Source organism: Myotis myotis, unplaced genomic scaffold, assembly GCF_014108235.1.
Source record: "Myotis myotis isolate mMyoMyo1 unplaced genomic scaffold, mMyoMyo1.p scaffold_m19_p_17, whole genome shotgun sequence".
Lineage (NCBI taxonomy): Eukaryota > Metazoa > Chordata > Mammalia > Chiroptera > Vespertilionidae > Myotis > Myotis myotis.
The window spans coordinates 40,605,326-40,624,816 of NW_023416321.1; the positions used below are offsets into that span (position 1 = coordinate 40,605,326).

Consider the following 19,491-nt stretch of genomic DNA (forward strand, 5'->3'; position numbering starts at 1 on the left):
GGGTTCTGCCTTCCCAAGGCCAGGCACATGGCGTTCTAGGCACCAAGAGGTGGATGTCAGAGACTCCCGTGTGGGCAGGCAAGAGAAGGTAGGCAGGTGGGCTGGATTGGGTTTGGTCTCTGGGGTACAGACTTTGCCAGCCAAGAGATGGGGCTTGGCCTTTAACTGGCAAAACTGGGAACAGGCCCTAGCCGGTTTGTCTCAGTGGATAGAGCTGAAAGGACGCAGGTTCGATTCTGGACAAGGGCACATGCCCGGTTGTGGGCTCGATCCCCAGTGGGGGACTTGCAGGAGGCAGCAGATCCATGATTCTCTCTCATCGTGGATGTTTCTATCTCTCTCTCCCTCTTCCTTCCTCTCTGAAATCAATAAAAATATCTTAAAAACAAAAAAACTGGAAACAGAAGATTGGAGGGAATGGAGCTGAGAACTCCCACCCCAGGACGGAGAGCCCACAGGTGTCCGTGGGCACAATCTCCTCACTTTTCAGGCTGAGCAGGGTAGTGGCTGCAGCCTGAAAGGGGACCTGTAGCTTCTTTTATGCTGGGGTTGTGGTCGGGGCGTTGGAAGGTTTGGGGGAAAGAATCTGGAATCCAGGCGATACCCGCCCCTAAAGCCCCATCTTCCTCCAGCCCCTCCCTGCCTGGTTAAGGGGTGCTAATCAGCTTAGGTAGATTAAGGGCTCGGCCTAGCTGTTCCCACACCCCCGCCTGGCCCGGCTGGAAGAGGACACCTGGGGGAGGGCGTGTGACCCCTCACCTGGCCCTGGGCCCGCGCCCCTACTTTACGGTGAGTGGCAAAGGCCCCTCCGCGCGCACTGGGGTTCCTTCTCCCCCTGGGCATTTAAGGAGGGCCTGTCCCTTCTGACCCCGCCTCCCGCCCCCCTCCCGGTGGCCCTGACGAGGGGAGAGGGGCAGACAAACAGGGAACTGGAAGCGAAGGGTTGGGAGGTGCGGTGGCTTCTAGGCCAGCGGTTCTCAACCTGTGGGTCGCGACCCCTTTGGGAGTCGAACGACCCTTTCACAGAGGTCGCCTAAGACCATCGGAAAACACATATATAATTACATATTGTTTTTGTGATTAATCACTATGCTTTAATTATGTTCAATTTGTAACAATGAAACTACATCCTGCACATCAGATATTTACATTACAATTCCTAACAGTAGCAAAATTACAGTTATGAAGTAGCAACGAAAATAATTTTATGGTTGGGTCACAACATGAGGAACTGTATTAAAGGGTCGCGGCGTTAGGAAGGTTGAGAACCACTGGTCTAGACCATGCCCTGGACCCCATCTTGTCATCCAAGCCAGAGGAGGGGAAGTGGAGATACTGGGTTAACTGGGCTTTGAGAAACTGGGGGGTTGCGGAGAGAGCCTAGGAGAGGGGGAGGGTGTCTCATCGTTCTCCCTGCTCTGTTCATGCCACAGAAGCGGGCAATGACCGCCGGCGCCGTCCTCGCGGGTGGTCGTCCGGACGCCCGGCTCTGCGCCCCCGCGCGGCGGGCTCCATCCGCTCCCCGCCTCCCGCGCGTGCTGCCCCGGCGGCCTGGGCTCCAGCTGCTGCTGCTGCCGCTGCTGCTGCTCCCGCCGCCGGCCCGCGCCGCCGTGTTCACGGTGGGGGTGCTGGGCCCCTGGGGCTGCGACCCCATCTTCGCCCGCGCGCGCCCGGCCCTGGCCGCCCGCCTGGCCGCCGGCCGCCTGAACCGGGACGCGGCCCGGGAGCGCGGCCCCCGCTTCGAGGTGGCGCTGCTGCAGGAGCCGTGCCGGACGCCGGGCTCGCTGGGCGCCGTGGCCTCCGCGCTGGCCCGCGTCTCGGGCCTCGTGGGTCCCGTGAACCCTGCCGCCTGCCGGCCGGCCGAGCTGCTGGCCCAAGAGGCGGGCGTCGCGCTGCTGCCCTGGGGCTGCCCCGGGACGCGGGCCGCGGGCACCACGGCGCCCGCCGTGACGCCCGCGGCGGATGCCCTCTATGCCCTCCTGCGCGCGTTCCGCTGGGCGCGCGTGGCCCTGGTCACCGCCCCCCAGGACCTGTGGGTGGAGGCGGGACGCTCACTCGCCGCGGCTCTCAGGGCCCGCGGTCTGCCCGTTGCCCTGGTGACAGCCATGGAGCCCCCGAATCTGTCTGGAGCCCGGGAGGCCCTGAGGAGGATCCAGGAGGGGCCCCGAGTCAGAGGTAGGCTCCCCGCGGGGGCGGCGGTTGATGGTTCCGCTGGCCCGGGCGGATCCGGAGCGGAGCGTCTGTGTCCACAGCGGTGATCATGGTGATGCACTCGGTGCTGCTGGGTGGCGAGGAGCAGCGCTGCCTCCTGGAGGCTGCAGAGGAGCTGGGCCTGGCCGACGGCGCCCTGGTCTTCCTGCCCTTCGACACGCTCCACTACGCCTTGTCCCCGGGCCCGGAGGCCTTGTCCGTGCTGGCCAACAGCTCACAGCTGCGCCGGGCCCACGATGCGGTGCTCACCCTCACGCGCCGCTGTGCCCCGGGAGGCAGCGTGCTGGGCGCCCTGCGCAGGGCCCAGGAGCAGCGGGAGCTGCCCCCTGACCTTAATCTGCAGCAGGTAGAGGGACCAGGGAGGAGAGAAGAGGGGGGGGGGGAGCTGGGGAGGAAGCAGAGGATGGCCAACTTGGGGCAAGGAGGCTGGGGGCAATGAGTGGAGAAGTGGATACAGGCATGGCAGGAGAGGAGGATGGCGTCAATGGGAGAGAGGGGGACGACAACCGGCAGAGAATAACTAGCAGCTCCACCTGCTCTGGAGACTCCTGGGTAGTGTGAACGCCCTGGCCCAGCTTGCGTGGGGCATCGTGGTGGATTGAGATTGTTTCCCGAGAGACTGAAATGAGACCTCTCAAGCCCGGCTCGAGGAGTGAACCTAAACTCCAGCATCTTTGCGGCCTCCAACAGCACCAGCCGTGCAGTCCGTAATAAACAGCTGGTGCTCTTAAGAGAGCAGGAAGGAGAGAGGGTGCAGATCCAACCCCCATGCCCATTTCAGAGGTGCTCCCTGAGGGGGTGGGGGGGTTTAACCTTTTGAGAGCCATGACGTCTCGTGAGAAGCAGAAAGGTCCTTAGGCGGAGCCAAAAGCTTCCATAATCATTTAGATCCACAGCTTATTCCTGAAACCAGCTAATACCCAGGATTCCCTGAGAACCCAGAATGCCAGTTCAGACCATCTAGTCCCACCCCATGCATAAAAGGGGGGCTATAAGCCACTAAGATAGAAGGGAATTTAGATGTCAGTGAGCAGAAAACTAACAACTAAAAGGGCCCTATGAGAGAGGGCTATAAGTGAAGGGGGGTTGAAATACTCCCCACCCAAATTTGGGGTAGCCCGTGGAGGGGAGGAATGGGAAGAGGAACAGAGGTGGGACGGAGAGAGAGAGAGAGAGAGAGAGAGAGAGAGAGAGAGAGAGAGAGAGAGAGAGAGAGAGAGGAGAAAGTGGTGAAAAGAAAAAACCCTCTTTAGTTCTCAGTAAGCAAGGCATCAAGTCCTGTCACGTTTACTTCTAAATCCATCCACTTTCTCCATTTGCACGGTCACTGCCCTGGTTCAGGCCACACCCTCTCTGGTCCAAACCTCAAAACAAAATCTTCCACATGGTCCCTGTTTCAGCACTTACCTGTCCCAGGCCTTTCTCCACCCACCCATCAGCTGGAACTTCAGAAATGTGACTGTCACGCCTCTGTTCAAAGCCTCCAAGGGCTTCTCCTGCAGGATAAACGCAGGTCTCGTCCCACAGCTGACCGGTCTGCGGTTCCTCTCTCTTCCATCTTCTTTGAACTTCAATCAGACCAGCTAGTTTGGTTCCCCTAAATGGGTCCTTCTCTTTCGCCTCTGTGCTGCTGGCTGCACTGTTCCTGCTCTCCTGCACCAGCTGTCTGTCCCTAGATAATTCCGGCCCATTTCCTGAGGGAGGGCCACTCCTTCCAGAAGCCTCTGCCTGGGTTAGGGCCCTTCTTCCTGTCTCCACAACTATCTAGGTTACTGGACCTCACTCATTGTCCTGCCTTAACATCCTTATCTGTCTCCCCAACCAGAGGAAAGATTCCCCGAGACAGGGACTCTGTCTTGTCTACGGATACATGCCTTGTGCTTTACATACTGCCTGGCACTGTGAGAGCTGGGACCATAGAGAGGTTCCATAAGGTCCTGGGGAACGAAAAGACTGAAATAGAAATTGAAAGCTCACCAAAGATGGGAAAGAAGGCTTTTAGGTGAACGATAGGTAATGATATTAAAAATATATTCAGGCCCGGCTGGCATGGCTCAGTGGTTGAGCATCAACCATGAAGCAGGAGGTCATGTTTCCATTGCAGTCAGGGCATGTGTCCAGGCTGCTGGCTTGATCCCCAGTAGGGGGCGCACAGGAGGCAGCTGATCAATGATTCTCATCATTGATGTTTCTATCTCTTCCTTCCTCTCTCTGAAATCAATTAAAAATATATCCAGGGCAACCAACAGGAAAAGGAAGAGAGGATCTGTAGGTAGAGTTAGAATTCACCAATGGTGAGAAGAGTGAGAATCCTGAGAAGAAGGAAGGTCCGTGGGGAAAGGAGATGAGATAACCAGTGGGAGAGAGGAAGACATAGACAATAGGATGTGGGGAACCACTAGGAGGCGAGAACAGTCAAGGGCTTGAAGGGCCCCAGGAGAAGGTAAGGAGAAGGGCTGTCTGTTTATGGGCCGTGACCCCACACCCTGAGCCCCTTCTTCTTCCCCAGGTATCCCCACTCTTCGGCACCATCTATGATGCGGTCTTCTTGTTGGCGGGGGGCGTGGCGCGAGCTCGGGCGGCGGTAGGTGGCAGCTGGGTGTCTGGAGCAGCTGTGGCCCACCACGTCCAGGATGCCCAGGTCCCGGGTTTCTGCGGGGCCCTGGGCAGAGCCGAGGAGCCCCCGCTTGTGCTGCTGGACACAGATGAGGCGGGGGACCAGCTGTTCGCCACATACATGCTGGACCCCACCCGGGGCTCCTTCCGCTCTGCTGGGACCCCAGTGCATTTCCCTGGAGGGGGCCAGGGGCCTGGGCCCGATCCCTCTTGCTGGTTCGACCCAGACATCATCTGCAACGGAGGTGAGGGCAAACACAGCCTCCACTAGGACAGTCACCAGGCACCTCCCACAAAGTGGGGACAGACAGTGAACTCTTCCTGTAACTCCTCCATGAGGCCCTTTCAGGTCCTCCTGGGACCCCTCTCTTGCTGAGCCCCTAAAGCCCTCTTTCTGGCTCCCAGATGCTTCCCCTTAGCAGAACTCACAACCTTTCACTAGTTCCCTTTCTTGGCTCCCCTCCCCCTGTCCAGGAGCCTCCAGGATATGGCATGACTGCTTGCTTCCCTAGAAAGGGTGCCTCTCCTCCGCCAGGTCCTCAGTGTCCCTCTCGCTGCCCCTCCAGGAGTGGATCCGGGCCTGGTCTTTATCGGCTTCCTCCTGGTGGTTGGGATGGGGCTGACAGGGGCCTTCCTGGCCCATTATGTGAGGTGAGTAAGGAAGTGAGGTAAGTAGGAGATGAGCTTGGCTCTCTTCATGCCAGAAATGCAACTGTACAGCAGGACAGCAGGCTGGGTCCACTCAAGATAGACGGGAGAGTTTATGTGAAAGGGACAGGGGGGAGGGGTGCTAGAAGGCTGTCATAGTCCCAAGGGATGTCTGGTTTGGGGATGGCTGCCCTCCCCTGAGCACCATTATCCCCTTCTGGCCTCCTCTCATGCACCTTGGCCCCCTTTGCGGACCTCCTCCCCCTACCAGGCACCGGCTACTTCACATCCAAATGATCTCAGGCCCCAACAAGATCATCTTGACTCTGGACGACATCACCTTCCTCCACCCACAAGGGGGCAGCTCTCAAAAGGTGGGAGAAGCAGGGAGCCAGGATCCAACTATGATTCCTTAAGTATCTGGTCCCCTGCCTGGGCCAGCCCTCACCCCAACCCCAACTGGAAAGGAGGCCTGGTGTCTGCTCTAGCCCTGTCCCAGGCCTGATGTGTGCACTGAGGGGACAGGCCCTGTCCTGGCTGCTTCCTGGGCAGTGTGAAGCTCCAACAAGAAATGAATGTTTTGTAAACTGTCAACTGCTGTGTCCCTGGGAAGTAATGTCATGATCACCTTCCCTAATTACTATTTCTTCCTCTCCCCTCTTTAACCCCCAGAACTCTGCCTGAGCACTCAATATATCCGGGACTCGGAGTATATTTTGACCCCCTTGAATTGACCTCTACCCTCCAGGTGGCCCAGGGTAGCAGTCGGTCGAGTCTGGTCACCCGCAGTGTGTCCGACATTCGCAGCGTCCCCAGCCAGCCTGCGGATAGCTCCAACATCGGCCTCTATGAGGTGAGCCTGACTCGCAATGAGGCTGAGCGCTAACTGTTCCTAGAGTCATGTCATATCCTCAGGAAATGGAGATAGGACCCCCGAAGAGGCTCTAGGGAGAGGTCATACATTTCTGAAAGGGAAGCATCTGGGAATCCCTCCTGCGCCAGGATTTTTCACTTAGCTGTGATCCAGGCTAGGCGTCCTCAAAGGCCAACCTCAGTGCCCCAGGGGCTAGAAGCCTGCCTGGTGGGGAGTGTGCTGGGACCAGCACGCAGCCTGGTGTGGCCACTGAGAACATCCCCCACTGTGTTGGGAGCCCCTGGCCCTCCCCCCTCAGTGATAAGCATTCAGGTTACTGAAGGGCACAGGCCTCCCAGGAAAAGTAGGTGCAGAGGGGCATCTGGGATATGGCTCCCCAGTCACAGAAAGGACAATTCCAGGACATGGATTGTTCAGGATGGGGAGTTTCCAGACACGGCTACCCATGACTCAAACCAGACTCACGTTTTGACCCCACCTAGCATCTCCACCCAATTCCAACCAGACTCAGGAAGAGCAAGACTTCGAGGGGGAAAAGAACGTCACAAAGGGCCATGAGGACATTAACTATGGGCTCAGCAAATCTGATGTTGTGGAATGAGTGGGAGATAATGAGAACAAGTTCTAGGAGAGCTGAGAGAGAGCTCAGCCAATCAGAAGGGGAGGGGATGTTTAGCCAGAGTGTCAGGTCACGGAGAGAATGCAGAGACTGCTGGTAAGTCATGTAGAAGTCATCACGCCATATGTCAGGGCAGCACTATTGTCACTTGGGGCAGGTTATTCTTCACTATATTGGGCTACCTCGTGCCTTGAAGAATGTTGAGTGTCTCCTTCTCTGGCCCTTTTTACTAAACATAGCCCTCAGTGTTGTTGTTTTTTTAAATATATATATATATATATATATATATATATATATATATATATATATATATATATATTCTTATTGATTTCAGAGAGGAAGGGGAAGGAAGTGAGAGATAGAAACATCAATGATGATAGAGACTCATCCACCAGCTGCCTCCTGAACACCCCCAAGTAGGATCAAGCCCACAACCCAGACATGTGCCCTAGCTGGAAGAAATCAAACCATGACCTACTGGTTCATAGGTCACTGAGCCACATTGCTGGGCTGCCCTCAGTTTCTGCGGCAATTAAAAATGTCTTCACTTTTTTTTCCAAATGCTTTTTAGGGGTCTGTATCAAACCCCCAAATTCTCTTCTTGTCCAAATCCCTTATCAACAGGCAAGGCCAGCTAAAAAGGGTGTCCCAAAATTCACAGAAGTAGTAATTTTGATAGAAAACACAGGTTTATAATTAAAAATTGTAAATTTTTTATTGATTCACAAAGTATACAGTATAGGGTTATGTATGGAATAGCATATCTGGTAAATGGCCTCCACGGCACAAAAAACTGGATTATCATGTCGGAATAGCGGGCACCATTAACTGTTATTGCCTGAGCAGCCGCATTTCAGTCATGGAAAATTTCAACAAAAGAGTGCGTATGTGCCAGCAAAGCCGTGGAGGCCATTTACCCGACATCCTATTCCATACATAACCCTATACTGTATACTTTATGAATCAATTAAAAATTTACAATTTTTAATTATAAACCTGTGTTTTCTATCAAAATTACTTCTTGCGTGAATTTTGGGACACCCTTTACAAGGTCTAGGGCAAAATAAAAATGAAGGGTCCCCTTGTTCATCCAAGATGACAACAGCAGATCATTAAACCAGCTCAGGCCTACTGAGCGTGGGCCCTGTGTGACTGCATACGTCACATGCCCATGAACCAGCCCTGCCATCAGCTGGGGCCAGTGGGGCCCAGAGCCTTGAGGGGAGCTCCCTAAACTTCACCATTAGTCTATAGTAAAGCCTGATCTACCCAGACTCCTGACTCCCACCACAGTGCTCTCATGGCAACAGATGGTGATGAAGGCTATGACTTCAATGACATTTGTGTTGGCAATGGCTTGCTTAATAGGACTCTTGGTGAGCACATCTGGGTAGTGAAGATCGTCTTTCAGGCCTTCTGCATCTCTTACCCAGGGGTGGGCTCTCACCCAGCTAGCTGTCAAGTGGATTAGTAGGCATCAAACCCAAACTCCTGGCTCCTGACACTCTTTGTCACATGGAAAATGTTCTGGGACAGTGGAAATGGGGGCTCTAGGGCTCTTTGCATCATGGGTTTTTAAGAAACTGAGTTCACTGCTCATATTTCTGCTCCAGGGAGACTGGGTTTGGCTGAAGAAATTCCCCGGGGATCAGCACATAGTTATCCGCCCAGCAACCAAGACAGCCTTCTCCAAGGTAAGAGTTGGGCCCATGATGGGGTATGGGGTGGCCATCATTTCTCCTTTCTTGCCTTCTCTTTGCAGCTGGGCACAGATGTAGGCCCCAAGTGGAGAGGTCAAGAGGTCTCAGTGGAGTGTCCCCTCCTCTCTAAAGCAGGTTTCCCATTATGCTCTCTCATAACACCAGTTATTTCCTTTGATGTGCTGGTCATAATTTGTAATTTTATGTTCATCTGTGTGCCCGATTATTTCTTATCTGCCTCCCTTTCTAGACCAAAAGCTGTGTGAGGGCTTCCCCGAGCCCCCTCCATTATATTTTCAGCACCCAGCACAGTGTCTGGAACATCAGAGAGACCCAATGAGTGTTTGTTGAGTGAATGATAGAAAATGAAAAATGGGTTTCCAGTTCTGTCAGCTCATTCATGCAGAATGGCCTGGTTGATGCATACTGAGTGAAGTGGAAGGTTGGCAAAGAGGCTATAAAATGGCTTATTCTGGTCCCTCCAACCTTAGTGCCCCCCTTACCCCTAACACCATGCAGCCTTGGCCTGGCCTCCTCCCCTGATGCCTCCACAGAAGCTCTTGGTCATGGCTGCAGAGTGACTTAAGTTGGCTACTTGTATGGGTCAACGGACTACATACTAGTAAATCGCTACTTAATAACAGCAGGCAGGCATTTAAGATGAAAAGAAGCCCTTCATTGAACCAAAGGAAAGCTAGAAAAGGAACCAGTCACCTGCTGGCCCCATTTCCCAGCATGCCCAGTGGCGAGGGCCTCTGTCCTGCTGAGTGGGTGTGGCCTGCTTGAGGGCTCTCTGGGACCACAGCTTGACTACTCAGCCCCTACTTCTAGAACTTGGGGAGGAGGGTGGGCGTCTCAGGCATAGCTGACTCCCCAGTACAAGCCTTTTCAGGTGTTGTTTTTTTTTCGTTTGTTTGTTTTTTAAATATAATCTTATTGACCTCTGACTTCAGAGAGGAAGGGAGAGGGATGGACAGATAGAAACATCAATGATGAGAGAGAATTACTGATGGACTGGCCCCTGCACACCCCCCACTGGGGACGGAGCCCACAACGTGGGCATGTGCTCTTGGCCAGAATCAATGCCAGGACCCTTTGGTCTGCAGACTGACGCTGTATCCACTGGGCCAAACCAGCTAGGGCCATTTCTGTTGTTTTTTTGAAAGCAGTGCAGCTTCTCCCTGGTTCTTCCCTCAAAGGCTGTTACATCAGAAGGGGTGGGTGGTGGTGCCGGTGGCTTCTCCTTCATGAGGTGTTTCTCCTTGAGACATGGACCGTTCCAAGTCTGATGGCTAATAAATCAGAACCTGCCCAGATCCCGATGCCCCGTGCAAAGGTGTCTTTTCATCCATAACTTTAAACTAAACCCATACTCAGTCTCTGAACGGCAGCCTTTGAAGATGTCTTTTTCGGAGCGAGAAGCTGTCTGTAGAAGAAAGCCCTCCTACGTGCCCTATAGACCTTCCATTCACCACTATCGTCCCATCTTCACAACCAGACCTGAACAACAGCCTCCTTCCCACCTTGCTCCCGGGGCAACTGCCTGTTAACTCCCCCCCCCCCACCCCCCCCCACCCCCCACCCCCCGCCCTCAGCTCCGGGAGCTGCGGCACGAGAACGTGGCCCTCTACCTGGGGCTCTTCCTGGCGGGGGGAACGGACAGCGCCGCGGCCCCCGGGGAGGGCATGCTGGCCGTGGTCTCGGAGCACTGCGCCCGGGGCTCCCTGCACGACCTCCTCGCCCAGAGAGACATCAAGCTGGACTGGATGTTCAAGTCCTCCTTGCTACTGGACCTCATCAAGGTGTGCGGGGAGCGGGAGGTGCAGAAAGAGGGGTGCGGGGGAGACAGGGCAGGGGAGCCGGGGCTGAAGCGGCCTCTCACCCCACCCCGTCCAGGGAATGAGGTACCTGCACCACCGAGGCGTGGCCCATGGGCGACTTAAGTCCCGGAACTGCGTGGTGGACGGGAGGTTTGTGCTTAAAGTCACCGACCACGGCCACGGGCGACTCCTGGAAGCGCAGAGGGTGTTAGCAGAGCCTCCCAGCGCGGAGGGTAGGATGCCCTGGCTACCCCTGGCGCGGACGAGCAGCCCCGGGGTCCCCATCATTTCAAGGCCCTTCTCTCCCTCCGCCCTCGCTTTCTCTCCATCTCTCATCTACTGGAGGCGACTCCTGCTACGGAAAAGGCCTTGTGACCTCTAAGATGAGGGGGGCGGACGGTGAAGTCCCAGAGGCGGGGCCTTACCGGGGCGCAGACTCGTCCCTGAGGAGGGACCTCCTGTCCTGGCGACGGGGTCTGTTCCGAGTGGGACGGAGCCTAAGGGCGGGGCTTGTGCCCGGGGCGGAGTCTTCTCGGGGCGGGGCTTGTGCCCGGGGCGGAGTCTTCTCGGGGCGGGACTTGTGTCCAGGGGCGGAGTCTTCCAGGGGCGGGGCTTGGTGCAAAGGGCGGGGCTTTTTCGGAGACGCCCTGCGGGTGGTCTCCCCTGGTGAAAGCTGCAGCCAGCGGGGCCAGCCTCAGGCTGGGGGAAGGGAGGAGGGGGGGTGTCTGTCCCCAGTTCCCCCAAGGCCGTCCGCGCGCCCACGCCTTCTTCCCCGGCCCCAGACCAGCTGTGGACCGCCCCGGAGCTGCTCCGGGACCCAGGCCTGGAGCGCAGGGGGACGCTGGCCGGCGACGTCTTCGGCGTGGGCATCATCATGCAGGAGGTGGTGTGCCGCAGCGCCCCCTACGCCATGCTGGCACTGACACCCGCGGGTACGGCCGCCCCTCGCGTGGGGTTTGGGCTAGAAGAGCCTCCTGCTACTAGGCAGAGCCTGGCCAGACCCGGCCTGGCTCTTTTCCGAAAGCCCAGTGCTGAGACGTCATTATGGAGGCCTTGCTTCAAGCTGGGGGCTGAAGGGGCCGCGCAGTAGAGAGCCCAGCCTCAGGATAGGCAGGGGCGGCTCTTAGGCGCCAGACTTCAGTGGCTTCCTCCGGCCTGATCCTGGCCTCCAAACTGCTCCCCAACGGATGGAACAGGCTCCTCTCTGGTTCTTAGAGGCCTTTGGAGGCGGCAGGGTCGGGGGGAAGATGGGAAGAGAGCAGTTGAACATGGTGCAAATCCATGTTATTTATCATCTATAGGACGCAGCAAGCTACTCGATCATCCTAGCCCTCACTTCTTATGTGTAATAAATGGTAGTCTCTGTCACCTTACTGCCCCCTGCCCCCCGGGAGTTCAGGGTTCTCTTGTTGCACCCAGCAAATCCCTTCCCCACTTACCAAAGCTCTGATTTAAGGGACCCCCTTCTAGGCCCCCCATCTTGAGCTTCCACGATCAGGCTTCTGTTCTGGTGCACCCCCTCTCACGGTCCCCTCATGCCTCCAGAGGTGGTGCAGAGGGTGCGGAACCCCCCTCCGCTGTGCCGGCCCTTGGTTTCCGTGGACCAGGCACCCATGGAGTGCATCCAGCTGATGACACAGTGCTGGGCAGAGCAACCGGACCATCGGCCCTCCATGGACTGCACCTTCAGCCTGGTTAGGGGCTGGGATTGGGCAAAGGCTGGGCTGGCCACCTGTCAGCAACATGGGGAGATGCAGGAAGGCAGGCTGGCAGGACCTCCGACAGCCCAGGCTCTTCCTAAGGGGCAGCCTGAGGACTGGGCTTTAGGTGGGGGCAGAGTTAGAGTGGGGGCTGTAGAGACCTTTGGAGCCTGAGATGGAGCTGTGGGTGGGAGAAATATTTGATTCAACTCAATATTTATTGATAACTAAATGTGGCAGAAAGACCCTGGGCCTGGGAATTGGTGATGTGGGAGGAGCCCTCCCGCTGAGGATGGATTGGTTTCAGTGCTCTGTCAATTACTAGCTGAGACCAGCTGACCTTATGGGACCTCATTTCCTGTGCGCCTACTAATAATGTGCGAGACCCAGTGCCGGGCATCCTGGGTGTGGGAGGGGCTTGATGAGTTGACGATGAATGAATGGGTGAGAGAGAGATAGTCAGGCATAACACAGCCCCATGAGAGGGCCAGGGCAGCCAAGGTCCTCAGCAGCCACACCAGCTTCCTCCTCCGACTAGTTCAAGAGCATCAACAAGGGCCGAAAGACCAACATTATCGACTCCATGCTGCGGATGCTGGAGCAGTACTCCAGCAACCTGGAGGACCTGATCCGGGAGCGCACGGAGGAGCTGGAGCTGGAAAAGCAGAAGACAGACCGACTCCTCACGCAGATGCTGCCTCCGTGGGTGCCAGCGGGGAAGAGTGGGGAGGGCAGCTGCAATCCAGCCAGACTGGGGCGGCCTCCGGGTAACCGCACCGCCGGCCACCCCTAGGTCTGTGGCTGAAGCTCTGAAGATGGGGACACCTGTGGAGCCCGAGTATTTCGAGGAGGTGACACTGTACTTTAGCGACATCGTGGGCTTCACCACCATCTCTGCCATGAGTGAGCCCATCGAAGTAGTGGACCTGCTCAACGACCTCTACACGCTCTTTGATGCCATCATCGGCTCCCATGATGTCTACAAGGTGGAGTGTGCAGGGGACAGGCCCTTCCTCAGGGTCGCAGGCTTCCGGCCCAGCCCTTCCCGATCAGCCCCCAGGCCACCAGCCCTGTCCTCCTTCCCAGACCTCCTCTCCTGCCGGTCCCCAGCTCAGTCCCCCAGCTCGAAGGATCCCCAGTGTCTCTGTGCTTAAACCCAGTGTAGGCCTCCGGACAAGGGACAATCACTTGGGGCGGCGGGGTGCTCAGTACTGAAATCCTGCACCTCCCCTACAGGTGGAGACCATTGGGGACGCCTACATGGTGGCCTCCGGGCTGCCCCAGCGGAACGGGCAGCGGCACGCGGCAGAGATCGCCAACATGGCCCTGGACATCCTCAGCGCCGTGGGCTCCTTCCACATGCGCCACATGCCCGAGGTGCCCGTGCGCATCCGCATCGGCCTGCACTCGGGTGAGCCCGCCCGCCGGCCCTGGGAGCTCCCCCTCGGCCCGGCTCTGGATTCCCGGGCAGGAGGGGGGCGGGCGCTTGCCGTGAAGCTACCTTTGCGTGCAGGCGCTCCGGTGCAATTAGGGGAGCTGTAGCTATTAGGGTACGTTTGAGAGTATTTCCTTGGGGCAGCCGGTGGAGATTATGGGGTGCTAAACTCCCCCTAGGCCTCCGGCGCCACCCAGCCGCCAGCTCCAGCCCCGGCCCCTCCTCCCCACCAACCCCGCGTCTCCGCAGGCCCGTGCGTGGCGGGCGTGGTGGGCCTCACCATGCCGCGGTACTGCCTGTTCGGGGACACGGTCAACACCGCCTCGCGCATGGAGTCCACGGGGCTGCGTGAGTGCGAGGCGGCGGGCGGGGCCGCGGGAGGTGGGCCGACGTCGTGGGGTCCCGGGAGGAGCCGGCCAGGGGGAGGACGCGGGAGTGGAGCCAGGGTCATCGCGGTCTCTGTCGCCCCAGCTTACCGCATCCACGTGAACGCGAGCACCGTGCGCATCCTCCGCGCTCTAGACCAGGGCTTCCAGACGGAGGTGCGCGGCCGCACGGAGCTGAAGGTGAGGCCGGCCCGCCCCGCGCTGCGCCCGGGCGGGAGACACCGCTGGCCGCGCCCGACCCGGCTCTCCCCGGTCCACGTAGACCTCGGGATCCACCCGCCCTCGCCCCAGCCCGCCTGAGTCCTCCCCTCCCCGTGTCTTCCCAGGGCAAGGGCGCGGAGGAAACGTACTGGCTGGTGGGCAGACGCGGCTTCAACAAGCCTATCCCCAAACCGCCAGACCTGCATCCGGGGTGAGGAGCCGTCATCCGCTGGCGGGCGAGCCCCGAGCGAAGGGCGCGGCCTTTCTCCTTGCCCCTGGCCCAGTGCCTGACCCCGCCAAGTAGCAAGACCTGGGCCCTGCCCTCCCAACTCCCATTCCGACCCCTGAGGCCGCCCTCTCCCTGCAGGGCCAGCAACCACGGCATCAACCTGCATGAGATACCCCCTGAGCGGCGCCAGAAGCTGGAGAGGGCGAGGCCGGGCCTGTTCCCGGGAAAGTGACGTTGGCTGGGACAGGTGCTGCCCCTTGGCTCCCTCTCCCCAGAGTGCAGGGGCTGCATACTCTGGGAGATGCCTCCCCGGGACGGCTCCTCTTTCCCAGCTCAAGGACCAGCCCTGCCTGCAACTTCCCATCCAAGCCAGTGGGCCTGGTTTCTCTCTGCCTTAGGGAGGCCAGGCTGGTTCCTAAACCCAGAGCTTTCCCCTGGGAGGCGAGCACCAGCCACACAGATTCTGGTAGGGTAGGTCTGGAGTGGTCCAGGAACTCAGACTTGGGACTCCCTGTAACCATGACCTTCTGTGACCTCTCCTCTGACTCCCTCTGCAATAACCAGCCCTCCACCCCCACCCCCACAGGCTGTGCCCTGCTCAAGAGACAGAACTCTAGGGGGCAACATTCACCAGAGGACAGATGACTGCAGAAGCCCTTCCGGGGCCCCCACCCGCCTTCAAGAAGCTCTGACCCATGACCCTCCCCTTCCTGGGTGAACCCTCATGATTCCTTTCCACGATTTCCCCTGACACACTCCTCTCCCCTCAGGTTACCCCCAGAAGGTCCTCTTCCTGACAGTTGCTGCTGTAGGTGACCAAATCTGCCTACTACCCGCCGGTGGCTTCTGTGCAGCTTTTTGTCCAAGGATTCTGGGCCTTTGAAGATCTGGTTGCCAACCAGCTGTGTGACCTTGGGAAGGTCTTGTCCCTCTCTGGGCTTGGGTTCCCCTCCTTGGTGAAATGCGGAGTGGCCTAGGTGGGGTCCACACCCCTGGCTCTGACGGCTGGGTTTTAGAATGCTTGGCCTTGGGATACAGGGCACTGGGCATGTGACCTCCAGCCCCAGTGACCCTGAGACCAGCAGGATGTTGAGATAGGAGGTGGGGAGGGGGGTTCTCCACTTTCCAGGGCTTCTTAAGGCACCAGGAAGGAGGTTCTGGGATTGGATGCCCCAACCCCAGAGAAGGTGACCTCCTGTCCCATCAGAATAGGGGATGTCACATAGGCTGAGGATGTGAGGGCTTTCGTTTAGCCTCAAGCGTCAGTCCCTGCTCCATCCCCCACCAGTCCGGAACTGGCTCCTGCACTTGTGGGCATAGCCACGTAACTTGCCTAAGTGCAGAGAAAAGCTTGCTTCAAGGCGCTGGAGAAAGAAAAGCGAACCAACTGCACCAAACCTTTACTCACCAGAACACCCAAGGGATAGTAGTGTTCTCAGCTTAACTGGCAGCCACCCCATGCTGGCAAGTCCCTGCTGAAGCGTCTTTTGTGGAACGCTGATGTTCCAGAGCAGGGCCTCGGCATGTCTGCCTGGATGTCCTTCCCCATCGCTGCAGACCACGATAGAATTTAGCAGGTGCGGCGGGCACCCAGGCTGCCACTCTAAGTAGTGAGCATCCAGCCCCTGGAAGTATGCAAGTAGAACTGGAGACACCATTGACCAAGGACATAGCCAGAGGGAATTCCTGGGTGGAAGGATGAACTAAATCCTCAATATGCCAAGTGTGGTTGGTGGACCAGCAGCAGTGACATCACCTTGGAGTTTGTTAGAAATGCAGAATCTCGGGCCCATGGAACTAATGATCCTGGGATCCCTAATATTCCAGAATCTCTAAGATGTCCTAAAAACCAGACTAGACACTAGCCTGAGACTTTTCTGATTGGCCAATGGGGTGATTTTTATTTTGTTTGAGTTAACATTTTAAAATCAAGAGATACCACATTCAGCCCTAGCCGGTTTGGCTCAGTGGATAGAGCATCAGCCTGGTGACTGAAGAGTCCTGGGTTCAATTCCGGTCAAGGGCTTGTGAGCCCGAGTTGCAGGCTCTTGCGTGCTCGATCCCCAGGGGGATTCTCTTTCATCATTGATGTTTCTATCTCTCTCTTCCTCTCTGAATCAATAAAGATGTATTTTTTAAAAAGAGATACCACATTTAAAAATATATATACCAAATTTCTCTCTCCTCTGAAATTAAAAGCCCTGCAGAGGGCAACTGCTGGCTCTGCTGGAGCTAAAGAGCAACTGCTCCTCAATCCAAGCTTCACCCTTCAGCTCTCACGGTCCCCATCACTCCCTGTGGACTCCCAGACACCAGGACTCTCTGAGCATCTCTCCTGTACTTGGCTGGCGCCTGCAGGCATTTGATCTCAGGACTCCTGGAGTAACTAGTGTTAGGATTGCAAGTGCTCCTGATAGTTGCTTTGTCTGATTTGTAAAATCCTTGAAATCCACAAGCTTAGTGGTCGTGCCCTCCTTCCTAAAGGTAGAAAAATCTAAAGTCCAGCACTTGTAGGTTCTGGTGACTCAAGGTGGTGCTGCTACAGTGAGTAATTCAGTGCATTTTAAAAAAACACACATTTTAAACAGAGTTTGGAGATGATGAATTAAAGATTTTGTAAAAACCTTGATACGCACACAAAATATTTTTAAAATTATGTACATTTTAAAACGTCTCTCTTCAGATTTTCTCTGTACTTAGGTCCCAGGGATCGAGGGCAGATTCTGCATTGCTGGTGCTGGACCTGACAGTGTGGATTTCGCTCTCACTCCCCTGCCTCTTCCCTCCCTTCCCACCCACCGCACCCTCTCCTTCCTCTCTCCCCGCTGTGAGGGGCCTGGGTAGCTAATGGCCTGTGATTCAGTGAAGCCTCAGGGAAGAGTTGAGCTGGGATTGGTGCAGGGGGATTAGTGTGGGTTGGCTGGGGCAGTGCATTCCCTAGAGGAGGAGGAGGAGGAGGAGGAGTCGGAGGAGGAGTCCAAAACTAGGTTGAGGTAGAAGTGGTGCAGGCAGGGCTGAGCAGGTCCCTTCCCACCCTCAACTCAGCCTTGTTACCAGGCCTCCATCTCAAACGAGCAGATGTGACTGGGGAGGAGCCTGGTAGAGGAGCGTCCTGTCCTCAGATAGGACAGCTTGGGGACCACCCACCCCAGAGCTCACAGAGCTAGGGGGAAACAATTAAGCCTGCCTCCTCTCTGCCCCTCAAGCCCTCTTTCTCTATCCCCGACTCTCCCTCTCCCGGGCTCCCTGTCTACCTGCCTCTAGGCTCCTCTTTCTCGGTCCCCAGGTCCCCTTTCTGCCTGGCAGTTTATCCCTGCCTTTCTCTGCAGTTCCCCCATTTCTGTGGAACCATTTTTCCTGGGCCCAGTCAATATCCTGTAGCTCTGCTACCCCCTGACTCAAGTCCTCTCCACCTATGTACTCCCTCCTGTTGTTCCTAGAACCTGGGCAACTCTTAGACCTGGCTTGGTCATTAGGCATGCCCCGCCTTCAGATGTGATCACACTACCTCTGCCAGCTGGTCTGTGCCAGGAGCCCACACTTGGGACTGTCTCCCCCTTGCAATGGCTCTGTAACCAGGACCAGTGATGGCCACAGCAGGGACCTCCCGCAGCTGCTGCTCCTGGGGTCTGGGCCCTGCTCCCCATCCCCTCCTGCAGTAGACACAGGCACCCCCGTTAGGCAATCTGTGATGCTGCATTGTGGGGCTTTGCTCACTGGATCCTCTGGGCTGTGCACTGTGGGCATCAGGCCAGGTGCAGTGGTGTTGGGATTTGGGGGTGGGGTTTGGGGTTGAAATAAAGGTGTGCTTTCTTCCATTTCATGTTGTGTGGTCTTTTGGCCTGGGTGGTCTGAACACCTCATCCCTGGAATGTTCAAACCTGGCATTGCTAGGGAGGGCTTCAGATAGAGGTGAACCCCAGAGACGGCATAGGCAGGGGGAGGTGAGCCAACAACAACACCCCCCAGAAACTCCTCTGCTCAGGGGGTCTGCTCTGAGGGGGCCAAGTAGGAAGCCTCAGGCCTTTTAGGCTTATAGAAAAGATCAGGGTGTCTGAGGCTCTGGAAATGGGTGGTGTGGCCTCATCCCTTGGTCACAGACAAGAGAGAGGAAGGGAGAGATGGGCAGAGCTCACCTGTGGCCATGACACGTGACCCATGACCTATGAAGGCCAGAGGCCAAGACTGAAGGAACAGAGCCCCCAAATGGGGAATTGAGGTCCATGGGTCTCTGGGCAGGACCTCGCCAACAACCCACATTCCACCTCTGACCCCTCAAGAGCCTGCCACTGAGAATGAGAGCAAGACAGACCATCCCAAAGCCACCAATGTGAGACCAGCCCATTGGTTATCCATTTCCTTTTGAGCCCAGCTGTCCCAGCCTCGAGCCTACTGTTCCTGACATGATGACTCATAATGGACATGGGCTGTTCTGCCTTCCCAGCACCCATCCTGCTGAACGGTGGGCAAACATGCCTGCCTCATTCTCAGTCCCTGTGGAACTGGTGGAACCGACCCCTGACCTTGCCTCCAGTCCTGCCCAGCCCATCCCTTTGGCTGCAGGCCTTGCTTGAAGCACAGGCAGGTGACCTGGACCAGGGAAAAGAAGCTCAGTGCTGAGATGCTCCTGGAAGCCAAGCGAAAAAGTTGTCTCTTTTCTCTGGGGTTGCTGAGAGGATGGGACACTGAGTGGTCTTGCCACCACAAAGATAAGGAGCAGAACTGACAGATGGGCAGACGCCCACTCTGGCTGTTCGGGTACCAAGGGCTCACAAGTTGTTTTCTTTGCTTAAGCCAGATCGAACTGGTTTTCGTGTTGTTGTTTTTCATTGTTGTTCTTTGTAGTCAAAATTGTCCTGACAGACAGTCCTCAAAAAAATTATGAAATGCAGTGGGGGCTAGACTGGTTTAACATGAAAGAAAAGAGAAAAATGCTGGACTAGGAGGGAGGAGGAGAGTGCAGGAAAATGATGGAGAGAGCAGTTGAGAGAACAGGCTCTGAGCCAGCCGGACCCTCTCTGTGCTGTGACTGTCCATGTAGGGGAACCTAAC

General features: G+C 56.7%; 1 protein-coding gene and 1 long non-coding RNA gene across 3 annotated transcripts; one reads left to right on the forward strand and one right to left on the reverse strand.

Annotated features, from left to right (window-relative positions):
• The first annotated feature begins 1,201 nt into the window (after positions 1-1,201).
• On the forward strand, positions 1,202-16,412 carry GUCY2D (guanylate cyclase 2D, retinal). Its single transcript, XM_036341515.1, has 19 exons — positions 1,202-2,175; positions 2,253-2,557; positions 4,721-5,072; positions 5,394-5,478; positions 5,747-5,849; positions 6,224-6,328; positions 8,582-8,662; positions 10,264-10,470; positions 10,565-10,721; positions 11,271-11,420; positions 12,034-12,182; positions 12,727-12,890; positions 12,982-13,174; positions 13,425-13,599; positions 13,873-13,971; positions 14,095-14,189; positions 14,336-14,421; positions 14,578-14,686; positions 15,210-16,412. Exons 1-18 carry the CDS (start codon positions 1,425-1,427, stop codon positions 14,669-14,671), a joined length of 3,351 nt encoding a protein of 1,116 aa, XP_036197408.1. The 5' UTR covers positions 1,202-1,424; the 3' UTR covers positions 14,672-14,686; positions 15,210-16,412.
• On the reverse strand, positions 9,738-11,680 carry LOC118672109. Of its 2 annotated transcripts, none has more exons than XR_004972991.1 (3): positions 10,914-11,680; positions 10,300-10,678; positions 9,738-9,929 (listed from the first exon to the last, which is right to left on the reverse strand). It is a non-coding gene; the product is annotated as an uncharacterized LOC118672109 (long non-coding RNA). The 2 variants fall into 2 exon arrangements; XR_004972990.1 differs by having other exon boundaries at positions 9,738-9,960.
• Positions 16,413-19,491: the final 3,079 nt, after the last annotated feature.

Excerpts from the sequence above, each read along its gene's own strand:
- GUCY2D (XM_036341515.1), top strand. The coding sequence starts at position 1,425 with ATGCCACAGAAGCGGGCAATGACCGCCGGCGCCGTCCTCGCGGGTGGT. Across the intron at positions 10,722-11,270 it reads AGAGCCTCCCAGCGCGGAGG|ACCAGCTGTGGACCGCCCCG; the intron begins GTAGGATGCCCT and ends CCCCGGCCCCAG. Across the intron at positions 12,891-12,981 it reads CTCACGCAGATGCTGCCTCC|GTCTGTGGCTGAAGCTCTGA; the intron begins GTGGGTGCCAGC and ends GGCCACCCCTAG.